We start from the raw sequence: 16,638 nt of genomic DNA on the forward strand, positions 1-16,638 counted from the left end.
CACCCGTCCGCGAACAATCCCGGGGTGTTACATAAAAAAAAAATAATAATAATAATTTTTGCGCCATCGCGCGTGCAACAAAATCCCGCCCGAGGAACGTCTCTCCGAGAGAGACGCGTCGAAGAAATTGTTCGACCTAATTGCGCTTTATCGCGCAATTTTTTGCCGCGTTGGATTCTCGCGCTTTTATTTTCTAACGCGCACCTTCATTTCGCGACTTTTCCAAAGCGTAATCGCGGCAAAGATTGCCTCACGCACTCCCCCGGTTTTGTTAAAACGTGATTGCGCGATAATACGAAATACGCGACGCAAGGACGCGCGGCGGAGAGCGCGCCGTCGTGTCTTCGACCGTGTCTATATATATATATATATATATATGTTGCCCAACACACATGTACACGTTCATAATCAAGTGCACCGAAATGAGATCAATTGTATTCCGACCGAAGAGTCTTCTCTAAGGAGAGACACAACGTGTAACTATTACGAGCTATCTGTGAATCATCAAACAGGTATTTTAACTAGAAACTCGCTTTTTCACACGAGAAAGCCAGTTTCTCGGTAACTAGACTAGGTAGAAACAAAACCGCGCGCGCAAACGAGCGGTCGATACAATAATGTTCACGTACGAACGCGATTGAAATTTGTCTTTAAAAATTTATCGGGCGAACACAGCCGAACCGATCGTCAACGATCGAAAATGTGTTCGAACGACGCGCGAGAGTTTCAAAATGAGAATTTTTCAATAAAAATTCTCCGCGATGTTGTCGCATAAACGCGAATCTTCTTTTGCGGGGAAAAAAAACAAAAAAAAAAAAACAACAACAAGAATCACCGAGAGCTTCTCGCGACGCCGCTTTGAACAGCTGTTTTCACCAGCGCGAAAGAGCGGGATCCGCGCGCGAAGGTTCGAGCGAAGCTCGACAGAAAGAGAGACGCGCGGCGTAAAGTTATATATATATATATGTATACACGTACTTACAACGAGAGAGTTTGAGGTTAGATCCGCGTCTCGGAGAAACTCGTCGCGGATGACGAGAGCGCGATCCACGACGTCACCGCACGACGGACGAAACGGGCCCGCGTGTGTTTTCGCTCAAAACGCTGTCTTCTCTTCGGCGCATTTATCGTAGGCACGCACGCGAGAAGAAAACGCGTGCAAACGCGCGCACGGAAAAACACGTAAACAAAGTGCAACGACACACACGCGCGCACCTACACACACACACACACATATATATATATACATACACAACGCGATGTGTCGCAAGTGACACGCGCTGACTTTCGACCGTTCGATCGACCAGCGCGACGCGAGGACGCGCGCGGCTTCTGCCGAGTAGAGCGACCTAACCTCAAAATTCTCTCTCGAACGCGAGAAGAGAGGATTGGACTCTCATGTTCAAATCGCAGCACGTACCTTATCCACGATGCGATTCTTGTCTCCTCTCGCAGGTTGACAAAAACAAAACCCCGCGTATCTCCTCTCCGAGTAGCGTCGCACACTCTTGGGGAGGGGGGTGGAAGAAAATAACGAGAGAGAGAGAGAGAGACAGGTGGGTTGGGTTCCGATTCGCGTGAAAAACTCGGGGGGGCGGGGGGGGGGGAGCGAAGGAAATCAAACTCGATACACGCGCGAGAAACGAAACTCGCCACTATCGGCCACACTGGACAATGCGGATGATGATGTACGTGTGTGTGTGTACATAATACATCTCTATTAACATATATATATATATACGTATATATATTTGTAACGCGCGGGCACCACACACGTTTTTTTTTTTCCTTTTTTTTTTTTAAACGTTTCACTGTTCAACGCACTTCACTAAAAATATGGAGGGGGGCTGGGGAACCGGACGACGAACGAAAAACTGGACTATTCGTTCGATGCGGCGACGTGCGATATATACGGTAATTGTATCCACGATGAAGCACTGAGGTGAAAAAAAAACAAAAAAAAAAAAAAACAGAGAAAAAATCACCGCGTTTTATCGTCGTCGAGCTGTCACTGCGCGCATAACGAAGAAGAGAAGCGTATCCGCGCGCGCTTTCGAACGACGACAACGACGACGACGACGACGACGACGACGACGTCGACACACGACGACGACGACGACGACGCGAGAGAACGACGACGACGGGGAGCGGAGTTTTCCCCGATCCGCACACGATCTCGCGCACGACACACGCGCGCGCACACACACGCACGTAAGGCGGCGAGGATTATCACCTCCGTTGCTACACGCCTCGTTGCTGCGCCTCTCCTTTCTCGCGCGATCGCAATCGGGTCGCGGCCGTGAAACTCGCGTGTGTCCGCGTATCTTTCTTTCTCTCTCTCTCTCTCTCTCTCTCGCTCTATCGTTTTACAGGTGGAACGACGAAGCGCGAGAAAACGCGGAACCGGTGATGATATCAATTTCGCGAGAACTGTGACGGATGAGAATGTTACTCCGATGATCGTCAGTGACACACTGTGGCGCGCACGTGGGCACTTGCGGCGTTTCCGTTTGTTAAACGACGTCCAGGATCGGTCGACACGTTCTTCTCTATTATTATTATTATTATTATTAGTATTAGTATTATTATTATAATTATATTACTATTATTACGTCTCGCCGTTCTTAAAAAAGCGAAATAATCCGATTATTAAATTGCGATTGGAGCGCGCACGCACCGAGCGAGAGCGAGGCGTGTGAGTCTCGTGCTCCGAAATTGGGAAACGCGCGCGCGTAAAAAGACTTATATATCTCGGACGACACAGCACCGGTGAGGAGGCGTAGTATCCTTGCGATGTGTGTGTATGTGTGTGTTGCGTCGGAGACGTTGGTATGTTGTTGTTGTTCTCTTTTTTTTTCGTGTTTTTCACTAAGGCGCGAGAAGAAGAGCAGAGAGACGAATCGAGCGCGGCCGTCCGTGGTGACGGTTGTTTACTGTTTTTTTTTTTTTTTTTTCAGGTTATGGTCATCAATCGGTGTATCCTCTCGCGCGAAGACCACTGACTGACTGACTGACTGACTGACTGACTGACTGACTGACTATCTGTCTGTCTGTCTTGCCGTCTCGCTTTGCGGACGCTTATCGCCGTGTGTTATCACGTGGTTCACGCGCGCCTCTCGGCTCGATCGCACTCTCTCTCGGGTTTCCGTGAGTCAACGTGGTGGTTGCCGAAAAACCACCAAACACGGTTTTAGAATGAGAAGAGGGGGGAATGAAGAGTAAGTAAGCGCCGAGCCACCACGTTCTAATCTTGAGAAAAGAATTTATCGTCGGGGTCCCCGGACCCCGATGGGACCGACGGGCGCCTTGAGGACGCGCCCCGATCCTCCGTCCGTTCACGCGCTTTGACGATCACGAGGCGCCCGCACCGTCTACGCCGGCGCTGCTGCGGCGTCCGTCAGACGGACAGAAGAGGTGGAGAAAAGAGAGAAAGAAGAAGAGGAGGAGGAGGAGGATGTACTGAGGAGAGCGCGGTGACACCCCCCGCGACAGCGCCGCAATGAACTCGCCCACAGTTCGAAGGGTCCAAAGCACCGCGGCAAAATAATAACAGAACGCAGCCGCCACCGCCGCCGGCGCAGTCGTGCGAGCCGGCGACGTGTTGTGAGCTGCTGTGGGCAGTAGCCGCTGTCGCCGCCGCTGCCGTTGCCGTCACGCTTCCTCTCTCTCCTGCCTCTCCACCGCCGCCGCTCCGTATTATAGCCGCAAAACCGGCGACGGCGTCGCGAGAAAAAAGGCGCGACGCTTGTAAGCGCCGGAAGAACAACAACAACGTCGTCGTCGTCGACAACGACGACGATGATGATGATGAGACGGCACGACGACAACGACGTCGTCGTCGCCGTCGTCGTGTATCGGTATCGCGACGTCTACCGCTGTCGCCGATGATACCGACGATGTTTATGTTGTTATTGCTATTGCTCACGAGATTTTTAAAGTCACCGTCACCGTGATCGCGCGCAAAGACAGTCCACCAGCCCCCGACGGTATCAATGTTGTTGTTGTTATTGTTGTTACTCTTACTGTTAATGATAATGGTGGTGGTGGTTGTGGTGGTGGTGGTAGTAGTCGTGGTGGTGGTGGTGGTGGTGGTGGTGATAGTAGTGGTGGTTGTTCGCGGCCGCGGGTTTTGGCGGGTTTCCACGGGCGACGAGCGCGCACACCACTGGCACACACCGCGGCCGCCGTGCATTCACCTCGTCTTCGCAGCACGCGCCGCCGTTGCTGTCGCCGTCACTGCCGCCGACACGCTCCGACGATGGATGCTCCCTTTCGCCAGCTCGCGCCGCAGCCGCCGTGATCGGCCTCGTATAAGCTGCTCCGAAAGATTCTCGAGATCGTTGCCGCTGCCGCCGATGCTGATGATGATGCTGCTGCTGATGATGATGATGCTGCTGCTGCCGCTGCCGCTGCCGCCGCTGCTGCTGCTGCTGCTACCGCTGCTGTTGCTGTGCCGCCACGCCACACTGAGACACACGACACGACGAGGTTGTCTGACGCACCACTGGCTCGCGGACGCGCACGAATGAGCACCGATCGCGACGTCGAGCGGACGTACGGATCCGCGGCTCGCACGGCGCGCAACACGCGACGTTACCGCAGCACACACGAAATTCGCACAACGTCCTAACCGCGGGGATACCGCATCGCTTTCACGGGCGAACATGGAGCTGGAGCCATGCCGAATGATTCGTGTATCGGCCGCTTGATGGCGCGCGGACGGCGCGGCGCCACCGTCGTGGCGGTAAGCGAGCGCGATTGCGCACGCGTCCACTTTCGCCACGGCCTTCGCGGGGTCGCGCCGTCGCGCCTACGCGCGTTGCCAACGCAACGTCGTGCCGCTTGACAACAACAGATGCGCCCAATTAGCGTCAGATGGCGCCTCTAATTGGCGCGTGTACCGGTACTGCCACCCCACATCATCGCTAACGTCGCTTTGCGCGTTCGCGCCGGACAAAAGTCTGTCGGCGAGACCCAATCAGCGAACGTTGACTTATCTATAACCTATGGGAACGGCTTTAACAAACAAAAATCGTCGCTAAACCGGCATCGCTCATGAAATGTGACTTATTTCCATCTCTTTCGACGACTTTTTGACGGATAAAAATGCTGCTTAGTTGTCAGCAATTCAGCAAAAAATTAATTCAGGGGTGAGAATCTCATGGTCGATCACGTTTCTCATTAAGAAAACAGACGTTTCGTGAATTTTTTTTGTTTTCACGATATAAATTTTATCTCCAAGCAATGCCAAACGAAATTGCGAGCAACTCGATCCACAGACGTTTGCAAACCGAATGTGCATTAAATTACGGCACAAATTGCTCACGGAGCAATTTGAAGTAAAGTATTGTGCTCGAAAATTAAAGGAATGCGATTTATTGCGCAATTAACTTTTTAAAAGAGTGAGAGAGTTGCTGCGAATTTGTTGATTTTTCTTTTTTTTTTTTAGTAACAATATCTCTTCGTAGTCTATCCGTATCAATAATTACAATTGGGGGGGGGAGTATATTTATCGAAACAATATATTTCAATGTGATACACTTTTTGTTTTACGTTACAACTCGATGAGATAACAAAGATGTGTACGGTTACAAAGTATATATAATATTTTTTTCAAAAGTTTGCTAAGTGCAGGCTGATGGTGTACTTGCGACACACGTCGTAAACAAGTATATACAATCTTGTAACGATATGCTATTAGAGGTCGCGCGACACGCAAATGGCACTCGTTATTAAAATTGTGGTCTTACAAAACCTAAACTAAACGGAAGAGACAGAGAACGACAAACACACGCGAAAATTTATCAAAAAAAAAAAAAAAAAAAAATCGCGAATGACGCGCGAAACTAATGAGCGGCGAGACTTGCACATGTACATAAATGACGTAACGCCCGAGCGATAAAGCGCGCAAATGCAATTGTCCCAGATTAATACGCAAATGAAGTCTTATCACTGAAAAAACAAAACAAAACAAAACAAAAATACACTAAAAAGCGCAATGTAAACTCGTAGATTCGACGAACATTGATCTTTTTTTTTCTTTTTTTTTCACGCGACATGATTACGTTCAAGTAATTTTAAAACCACGCAATTCGCGTAGTCGGACGTGAGATTATCGACACGATATGATGTTAAAAAAAAAAACAAAAAAAAAAGAAAAAGAAAAACAGTATCTGACAAAATCCTCTGCATCTAAAATTATCTTCACGATGAAACTGGGTGGACGTGCAGGTTGTACCATTTATTTTGCAACTTTTATTGTATTCAGGACAGTGTGTGTTACACAATATTCTCGATTTCTACATAAAAATAATACGCGATCAAATGTTTGTCACCATTTGTGCCAATGGTTGTGTGACACAAGATTTGATATTCGCGCGTCAACAATCTTGCTTGTGGCTTGAGATTAATCTTCTCGTAATGTAAGAAACAAAAAAAAATGAAATGAAGATCTCCTTGATGAATTTTGCCTTCCCCATTTGTCAGTCACCACGTGCGCACTCGATCTCTTGATGATCGTAAACACTTGTGTGACACACACACATGCGGGAGAACATTGCCTTCACTGTCTTTTCACCGTGAATTTGTGAATGTGTGATTGTGTTGCGAGGATCTCTTTTCTTATTTCTTTTTCTTGTTTTCTTTATCCTTCTTCTATACATACAACATAAGCAAAACAATTTCACTTAATAATATATATTTGTAACATTTTATACATATATAATTTTTATACTATATTATAGTTCAGTTATTTTATTTTGTTGACAGCACAACAAAAATGTTTTACATATGTATAACAGTCTCAGAATTTGCCCCGAAAGTTTCCCCGATTTCCCCGATACGATCTTCCTCCTCCCACATGTTTTCCTCTCTGAACGTGACTTTTACCTCTCGTACCTCGCCCGTGCCAGTCAGATCCTCCTCTTTGGAATGTATGCTCGTCCAGGTACTCGTCGTCGGAATCCAATTCCATGGGGCTTTCTCCGCGGCTGTGTTCGCTTCTTCGGTCGTGAAAATCGTCGCGTTCCACGGAACGCGCGTGATACTCGGGCGTACGCGCGGTATGAATATAATGATCGCGCGCTTTGTGACTAGAAAACCCATCTCTGTTTCTCACAGGAGAATCCAGTCTATAGTTCCTGGACGCATCGTCGGTATCTAAACGATGTTCGTGATCTTCGGATCTTCTCGGAGACGCCGGTCTGTTCCAGGAACGTCTCTGCGAGGAGTTACTCAAACTGTGTCTCAAATCCTCGACCTCGCGAAATCGCGAACCGGGCGCGTAATCGTAAGTTTCTCGTTGGCCGCCCCAGTCGAGACGATCCATTATCGATCGCTTTTCCTCTTTAATCGGTTGGAGATCGTGAGGATAAACCTGCGTCTCAGAATCAACCATGATCGCGGTATAACCCGCTTGTACGCCCTTTGCTTCCGTTTCCACGGCGTCTGTCTGGCAAATTTTCTGATGCGTCTGAGCGGTTGTTTTCGGAACCGGTATCTGTTCCGTGTTGTTCTCTTCCCAGTATATCTTGGTTTTGCTCTTCTGCAAAAGTATCGAGTTCGACATGTGATCCTCGGTATCGTCTTTCGCTTGTGTTTCGTTATCTTCGTCGCGACAGTAGAAAAATCTACCCTTCATTTTTAAACGCGGATCCTCAAATGGAAGCTGGCACAATGCTTGTTCGCAATGTCGCATTATTTCAGGCTTGAATCCTATCGGTAGAAAGAAAAACAATCGCATATATAGAATTAACGTGCGACGATCATAATAATTTATATACAAGAGAATACGTTGTATATATACGTCATGCTTCTTATACGACCTCCACATACATTGTGTCATAGAAAGTATCTTTTCGTTTTTTTTACGTATAAAAAGAGCACGCACTCTTTTGCAGAGACAACATATATATCTCATAGATGTACATACGTGGGTCACTCAACTCAATGTAGCACAATTGGGAGAAAAAAAAACAAACACTTATTGAAAATGTTGGAAGTTCTTACCTGGATACAACACCGGTATATTAGACGGATCTAAAGAAACGCAATAAAAAGAAAACATAAGAAATTAGTATATTATTTTTCACAAATATGAAAAAAAGAACCACATGGTCGTTTCCTTGTGGTCGAGCGAGAAAATTATAGATTTAAGAGAATCTATACGAGAATCTTTAAAATCGAAAAACAAAAAAAAAAAAAAACGTAACAAAATAAAAAAAACATACTCGCACCTTTGGCTGAAACAGACGCTTCCAACAGACTGGACAAGCTGGTCTTTTCGGATTGCTGCAAGATCAATTCATAAAAGTGGCATTAATTTCTACTTCCTGCGCACAATCCGTAAAGTTTGAAGTAAATGCGATAGAATGAAAAAAAAAAAATTGAGATAAATAATAATAGTTGTTAACTCCGCGGCACAGAGAGTATTGACAAATACTCTTGTTGCCGAACTCGAAACAAAAGAAAATATTCATCGCTATTGCAATTACTTTTGGTTTGGAGATGATTGGCGGTTCGGGTGTCTTCATTCGTTCCATGCGCGAAGTACGAAATTCGTTGCGCGATGGTCCACGTTCTGGGTAACTCTGCGACATGGATGCGGTTGAATGACTCATAGGTTTATTTGACGGTTCAAATTGGCGAGACGGCGATCGCCGGGCGGAGGATGCTTCGTGCGACGCGTTATAAGGCATCTGCCCGCGATTATCCATTATCGGAGCGGGTACAGGTTGCGGTGTAGGTAATGGTGCGGAGAGCATCGACGGACCGACTCCCCCTGGCGGGATTGGCGGTTGGGTAGGAACGGCAGTTTGTTGATTGTACAAGACCGGGCCGGAAGAATATTCGACGATAGGATTGGCCATTTGAGGTAGAGGATGCGGGGGCATGGGTTCAAAATTCATCGGCGATACACCCGACATGGGTTCAAAATTCATAAATGGCGGTCCAGTCGGCATAGGTGGTACGGACGCCGGAGGCGGCGGCGGCGGCGGTGGCGGCTGTGACGGCTGTGGCGGCTGATGAGGACCGGACTGATGCATGTAAGACGAAGGCATTACAGATGGTTGCGACATAGGATCTTCTTTAAACACGGGAGTGCTGAGCAACGATGACCTGCCTTCCATCTTCGGCGGCGCGTATACGCTGCTGTTCGTATCGGACGGCAACATCGCTTCTTCCTTTAATTTTCTTCTTAATTCGTTGATAAAAGGCGAACGTCTTCTTCCGCGTTTTTCCGGCGATCTGGTGCGACTTCTGGTGCGACGATTGTAACGTCTGCTCATCGGCGAACGACTTGTACGTCTTCTCGGACGATCCATACTGCGGCTCCTTCGGTCGCGGGATCGACTTCTCATGCGGTCCGTACTGCGACTCCGGTCGCGAGAACGACTTCTTCGGCTTAACAATTCGAAGCAGTTACAAATACGATACACAATACAATAATTATTGAAATTTAAACTATTACATTGATATGTTTAAGTACAATATGTTCGAGTACAATAAAAATATATAGTTTAATACGCTATTTTTTTAAATTTATATCTATCGTAAACATGAGTTGTGTACATAAATGTGTGCGTACATAACATTATACATACAAAACATAATCTTTATGTGTAGATGCTAATAAGACTTTTAAATCATTGGGTTTTACTTAAATTAAGAGAGTAAAAAATATATCTATTTAATACTTAAAAGTATTAAAGAGAGAGATTGTGATAATATAGTCTCTTCTTACCGTTCAAACACGTCGGCGCGTCTTCTATGACGTTCGACGCTCCATCTTCTGTCCACGCTAGACCGTCGTTCTCGACTGCTTCGTCTGGGACTTCTTCGTCGATCCGGGCTTAATACAGGTGTTCTTCTTTCGTGAAAACTTCGCGGCGAAAGTTTCCATCTGTTTGGACTATTATATCTAAATGGACTTCTGTATCTTTCAACGCTTCTACGATCCGGGCTCAGTCTGATAAAAGGGCTTCTTCGTCGAGAAGCAGGACTCAGCCGATATCTTTCGGGAGTTCTGCGCCGTTGCGGGCTCAACTTGTCATAACGATCTATGTGGCGATCGATGCTTCTACGACGTTCCCGGTTTCGTTGCGCTTCACGCTGAGATCGCTCTTTATTCTGTTCCTCTTTGATGCTTTGAATGGCCTCAGCCTCGGTCCCAGGCGGAACCACGTTGTCCGAATCCAGCAGGTTTTTGATCGCCTTCTCCTTCTCGGCGAGAAGCTTGTTCTGCGTGTTTCTCGCTTTGATTTTATCCTTCTCGATGTCCTTCATACTCTTCGAAGGATCCCGCCGAGTCTCCTCGCGTTTCTTTTCTTCTCTCTTCGGTTTTTCACGACTGGAAGACCCTTTAGACTCGGGATGATGTCGTTCCCTATAATTACTCTTGTCATCATTTATCAGAGAAGAGACAAAACTTTCTTACTCTAAGTAAGTAAGTAATAACAGTTTAATGTACACAGTTTTTAGAACTTACAACTCTCTTTAAACTTAGAGAATTGTGTGATAAGTAACATAATTAATTTAAATTAACATTTTTTAGAGGTTACAATGTTTTATAATATTTCTGTAGTTGCGTATAACAGAACCGTGTGTGTTACACATAATATTTCTACACATATTTTATAGTAACAGTGTAACATTACATAATGTAAATCATTTACATATTTATGAAACTACCTAGATGATCGTTTCTTCTTTTGCCTTGTAGATTCCACTGAGTTCTGCTCCTTTTCCCAGGTCTTCTCTTCATCTCCCACGTTCTTGTCTTCCTCCCACGCGTCCAAGACGTCCAACTCCTCCATAAATTCTTTGTCATCAAGAAAATCCTGCAGTTCTTCATCGGGTATTTCCTTGAGGCCCTCAATTGCGCGTTGCACATCGTTATTAGAATTCTTTGACGCAGATTTCAACTCTTCAGGTTTCTTCAAGTATATCTTGCCTATAATTTCCCGATTTTCACTTGGCTTGTTGTTTCCTTGATCATCTCTCTGGCTGTTGTCTTCTTTATTTTCTGTGTTAATCATATTGCTCACCGATTTGTGATTACCTCAACAGTCTGAAGTAATCAAAGAAGTATAAGAAATCTCTTTTTCAAATTACTATCTCTCTCAACTCTCTTGTGCAAAATTCAACCGTGTTTCTTGAAGATTTACATGTGTGCACAAGGTTGTTTATCTCATCAACAAGTGTACACAGTGTGTTTGAACAATTATTCTCTCTCTCTCTTTCTCTTTCTCAGATGTAAGATTGTTATTTCAATTCTACACATCTGCAAACTGTTTGCTTCTAATTTGCAATATAAACTGTGTCCATACTACATTTAGCAAGTATGTACTTGTTCTAATTTATTATACCATCTCCTCAGTTCAAACATAAATTTCATTGCTGTGTTCACAGGATATTTCATATTATTGCAATATACACTTTTTTTTAACAAAAACTGAAACAACACACGTAAACTCTGAAAGTGAAATCACAACGGGATGAGATATTACTTATGGCGTTTTTTTTTGTTATGAAAAACTACGGTGCGTTGATGTGTTTTATATAAACCGCAAACATTACTTTGAACCGGATGCTGTGTAACCGGTGATCAATGGTTTTTTTGTTGAAAACAAAAGATAAAGGATCTATAAAAATCGATTGTCGCGCAGTCAAAGGAAAAATGCTGAAAAAAAAAACGGTATATCATCAGACGAGTTTTCTAACCCGCCATGTTGCGTCGGGACTATAACCTATAAACTATTCTCCTGCGCACTATACTTTACAGACAACTATGTACATTACATTCAAATGTATTGCTGGCCATTTTTTCCGAGCCACTTGATCGCGAAAAACGAAATCATTTCATCTTCATCAATCGCGCAACAAAAAATACAAGTCTTTGCGACTCTACGTGTCTCCACGTCTATGCTCCTTTCTGATTTTAGACAAGTTAGATCTTCTCGGTTTATCTGGTGTTTGCAAAACGCGAGACACGCATTTCACGAATGTTATTGTTTGAAAAATTACAAAATGTCAAAGCGCATTATCTAACAATCTTTCCCCTCTCTTCTCTTACTCTCGCCTTCGAGAATCGAGTACGCACATGCGTGTATATTGTTTTATTAATATACTCGCCGTCTCTGTGTACACAATACATTACGGTCATGTATAAATTGTTTTCATTATTATCTTTGAAAAACTCGCTTGTAAACGGCGCACAAACTGCTTTTAACACTCTCGGAGGTTCGCACCGTCGACACGCTCTCGAAACGAATGTTCGTTTTCTGGCTGAGATCGGCGTCTGCACTCGGTGCACTCCGAATGAAACGGACTTATCCAATCGAATTGCGCGGTGAAAAAAAAAAAAACAGAGACCGAAAGGAGTATACGGGAAGTGTAACGCGCACTCTCTCCCACAAAGCACAAATTTTATTTTAAAAAAAAAAAAAAAAAAAAAAAAAAAAAAAAAAAAAAAAAAAAACGGAGATCGTCAAAATCGAAAAGTAGGAGCTTTGAAGATCTTTATTTTACTTTACGCATTTTGCACTTGAAATAAATACATGTATTCACGCCGATGAGAAATTAAGTGTGTAAAGTATACACCGTAATCCCCAAGGTGATTTGCGAAATGCGGAGGGGGATAGACGATTGTATCGCCCGGCAATGAGATATTGCCGCGTTTTCTTTCGTCGCACGAAGATTTCCAAACAACTACGCGAGAATAGCAAAAATTAAAATTTTCCTTCGTGCGAACAAAATGTCGTGGTAACGTAATAACGCAGTCGGCAAATCTCCTTGGCGCAGGTACAAAGAGCGCAAGAGAGTCGCAAATATAACAGTTCTATTTGTATAAACATTTTCGTCACTTGTATTTTCTCATAGAGGTGTGTTAAAAAAAAAAAAAAAAAAAAGACATTAACACGTCCGCATAAAAGAAAGATAAAAGAAACAAAAACAAACTATTCACTGATTTGATTTTTTACGTTCGAATTTAGTTGTAAATTCACAAGTACCACCTGGATGTATCATGTTCATGAAATATATAATTTATATAAAATTTATATATAACAAGCAAAATAGTATACAACATTGCTGGCACACAGTTGTCCAGAAGTTACTTTACGGTCGAAAAATTTGAAATTAATCAGCGAATTTTGCAAAGAAAATTAAGATAAAATCAGAAAACAAATTATTCATTTTGACCTTTTGCACTTTTAACTTTTTCAATTGAAGTAAAATTCATTAGCTACAATTATTTTACGCATATTGTGCATAAGAAGCTATAAAGTGTGCAATAATAAATTTACACTTTATAATAAAGTGTAAATTATGTGACAAATAAACGAAATAATACATGAACATAGCTGGTACACGTTGTTCAGGGTACCGATTGTGTATTTATGCGAAGTAGTGAAAATTACAAAAGTGAGAAAATTTACTAAAATATCTGTGATTTTATTAGTCGACAACTAGTAAACTTTCTCACTTTTGTAATTTTCACTACTTCGCATAAATACACAATCGGTACCCAGAAGTGTCACTTCACAGTCAAAATATGTAAAATCAATCAGTGAACTTTACAAAAGATAAAATAAAACAAAATGTGATCGACTCATCAACCGGTTAGAAGATGCTACGCGTTGAAACTGTAAAATACAAAGTTTTTGTTCCGTAATTTGTAAAAAAAGCACTTGTTAGAACAAAAAGCTTCTTGTGAAGATGTATTGCTCTGTATTTTCAGCTATTTTTTTACGACGTGTTTTTTTTTTTTTTTGTTTAATATATAATATAACTGATACATCAGTTTATAACTTTTAAAAAAACAAGTTACAATCTTTGAATTTCTATTTTCTTTTCTGGAGCTTTTGAACACGTTTCTGCTAAAGAATATGTACACACAGATATTTTAGTTAAAATAACATTATCAATACATCAAATGTTACGTCAAATATCCTTAATTCATGATAGATGTTGAAAAATACAAGATGAAATCCATTAGATTTTTAAGACCGTCATGATTTTTTGTTGCAAAACAAAGTGTCGTACGTCTTTTCGTACTGCAACATGTGCAACAACGTTTTGTCAATTATTTTTGGTATCCAGCTATTTACGAAACACTCAAATTGTCGAAAAATATGATTCTGGCTGTTCGTGTCGGTTAACGTGATAATTATCGACACCGGATTCTGCGACTTCTCCAGCACACACGTAAAATCTAGTTGCACGTTTTTCGCCTCGTCTTGTTCGTCCAAGTCTTCCAACACTTTGTCCGATATGATCGCCTCTTTCTCAAGAAGACTCAATTGAATATCCAGAAGAGTTCGATTATTTTTCTTTCTGTTGTACCACACACACTTGGTGCCCGAGCAGTGCAATGTTATTTTCTGATGACTTTTGGTATGCACGTCAGATAGCATGTCGTCGGCCAACAGTTCGACTTTCTGTTGCTTCATTTCCGGATCGGTGAGAACCACCTCAACGTGTAACTTGAAAATCTTTTCGAAGATATCCCGCACTAGATTGAAGATAAGAAAATACCAATTGTCTCTCACGTATCTCTCTTTATTGGGAATATCGGTGCGTTTTGCGAAATCCTTCGGCAGTCCGGCGTGAAGAAACCGACCGGGTAGTATCGTACTTTTGAACTTGCTCTTATTTTTATTTTTCTTCTTCTTCATCATCATAGGCGGAGCGTTTCCCGGATCGAACAACATTTTCAATAAATAGTCATAATTGTTTTCACTTGACGCTCCGCATACGTCGGCACTGAACATGCAACAAGTTTGAAATGATATCAGAGCGCGTTCCGACGTGATTGCACCTGTATTCTGATTAAGTTCGATGGGATCCTGGAGGCACAACGACTTTTGAACGTCTAATTTCTTGACAACGTTTTCCGCGCAGTAAACCTTGTATACAACCATATAATCGGGCAATTTATCGAGCTGTTGGAAATCAAATTTCGGATACATTTTCCCATCCAATAAACACAGCACATGTTGACCGAATTGAAATTGGCCGTAGAAGGAGAAGAAATTGTGAAACAGCTCCGCGATACTGCTGTTATTGGTGATAGGCGGTAATTCGGTATTCTCATCGAAATTTACTTGCCATCCGTTCACCATCTGCGGTGTGCACGACCGTTGAAGTTTTAACAACGGCGGTAGAAGGCCAACTGATTCTTGTTGAAGATAGAAAATGATCAAACATACCAATCCGTAACTCGAAAGTTTTCCGATTCCGGAAATTCCAAAATGCCTCGCCCAGTATTTGATGAGTAGCATCAACGGCCGTATTCGAGGATCGTGCGATGCGCAGTACCTCAAGAAATGACTCTTGTAGATACCTAAACTGTTCTTAAACGTGATGTCGCAGGAGACATTGGTCGGTATGTAGCGAAACTTAATAATAGGTGTTTTTGCTTTGGGAATTGTTATTATATTGGAAAAGACAGATTTTATGCTGTACATCACTCTTTTCGCTCGTTTGAATATCATTTGCGTTAATAAATCCGGCGGGAAATCCGGGGTTATACAAACCGATGGTAGACCTTAAAAAGAGAAGAGATGTTTCTTTTATTTAATCCATAAAATATAATTTAAAAAATTTGTAGTTTTTCATGTGCGGCACAAAATCAAAACACAAAATTTTCCTTACCATGCTTACCGATAGACATGTATAGATCTAAATCGCTCTCCTTAAAACTCAGCCCCGCGACTGTTGAACCAAACTTGTATGTTCGACAATTTGGAAAAACCGATCTGAACACCTCATCCATGTGAGTGCAAATGACATTGTATCTCGTTGTTATTTCAAACTCAGTAAGCTGTACTGCATTTAAAAGTGCCGCTAACTGCTTGTCAAACGTCACTTCGTTTTCCACAGCTTCTTTTATAAGTTCGTATCTTATTGGATCCTCTTCAACATTGGGTTTATTTATCTTTTTTTGCCCTTTAAAACAACATACAGTTAATACAGTTGTGATTGTTAAGATAAACTTTGTAGATAATTAATATATATAAATCCTTACCTTTGTAGGCAGTGGGATCTTTATTTTTTTTCAGTCTTCTTATGCACAACTTTTCACCTGGAAACCAATCTGGTTTGCTCAGTAAAACATCAACAGGCTTACTGCAATAAAATGATATAAAATATTATGTTATCAATCTCACGTGAGAAATTCTAATGATTGTTGTTGAAACAATATTCGCACACTAATGCGTACAAAAAAAATTAATTTTGTTTCAATTCTTACTGGTACACGTACCTGTCGTGATATTCAATTCTTAAGGAATTTCGTATGAAACAATGTCTCTTAACAGATCCAAAATCATAAAAAAAGGCCAATAGTTGTTCACGTTTTATATTTTTTGGCAAAGGTGTGATATAAAGTGAATTTCTTGGCAACCATGACCGACTCTTGTCCTCTTCTTGTGAGTTTTGTTCCGATTTTATATTTTGTTGATGCGAGCTTGTGGCAACTTGATAGTTTGCGAAATTAGCGGATTCGGTAGATAATTTAGAAGTCATTGTTAAATAATAAAAATAGATCTCAATAGATATTATGTAACATATATTTTGTCTTAAATAAAATCAATGTAATTGTTCAGTTATAATTTATTGTGCAAATATTAAGTAAAA

At 42.6% G+C, this 16,638-nt stretch overlaps 2 protein-coding genes across 4 annotated transcripts; both read right to left on the reverse strand.

Annotated features, from left to right (window-relative positions):
• Positions 1-5,532: 5,532 nt before the first annotated feature.
• LOC109853436 (serine/arginine repetitive matrix protein 2-like) lies at positions 5,533-12,319 on the reverse strand. 2 transcript variants are annotated; one of them, XM_020425573.1, is made up of 7 exons: positions 11,800-12,319; positions 10,690-11,680; positions 9,743-10,384; positions 8,493-9,402; positions 8,235-8,289; positions 8,008-8,037; positions 5,533-7,713 (listed from the first exon to the last, which is right to left on the reverse strand). In XM_020425573.1, exons 2-7 carry the CDS (start codon positions 11,034-11,036, stop codon positions 6,803-6,805), a joined length of 2,895 nt encoding a protein of 964 aa, XP_020281162.1. In that variant the 5' UTR covers positions 11,037-11,680; positions 11,800-12,319; the 3' UTR covers positions 5,533-6,802. The 2 variants fall into 2 exon arrangements, with proteins under 2 accessions (XP_020281162.1, XP_020281161.1); XM_020425572.1 differs by having other exon boundaries at positions 10,690-12,319.
• A 185-nt stretch (positions 12,320-12,504) lies between these two features.
• Positions 12,505-16,598, reverse strand: LOC109853457 (speckle targeted PIP5K1A-regulated poly(A) polymerase-like). 2 transcript variants are annotated; one of them, XM_020425607.1, is made up of 4 exons: positions 16,265-16,598; positions 16,028-16,128; positions 15,664-15,948; positions 12,505-15,547 (listed from the first exon to the last, which is right to left on the reverse strand). In XM_020425607.1, the coding sequence occupies exons 1-4, from the start codon at positions 16,525-16,527 to the stop codon at positions 14,010-14,012; spliced, it is 2,187 nt and encodes a 728-aa protein (XP_020281196.1). In that variant the 5' UTR covers positions 16,528-16,598; the 3' UTR covers positions 12,505-14,009. The 2 variants fall into 2 exon arrangements, with proteins under 2 accessions (XP_020281196.1, XP_020281195.1); XM_020425606.1 differs by having other exon boundaries at positions 15,655-15,948.
• Positions 16,599-16,638: the final 40 nt, after the last annotated feature.

This window comes from Pseudomyrmex gracilis, unplaced genomic scaffold (genome assembly GCF_002006095.1).
Source record: "Pseudomyrmex gracilis isolate BER0280 unplaced genomic scaffold, ASM200609v1 scaffold_48, whole genome shotgun sequence".
NCBI classification, from domain to species: domain Eukaryota; kingdom Metazoa; phylum Arthropoda; class Insecta; order Hymenoptera; family Formicidae; genus Pseudomyrmex; species Pseudomyrmex gracilis.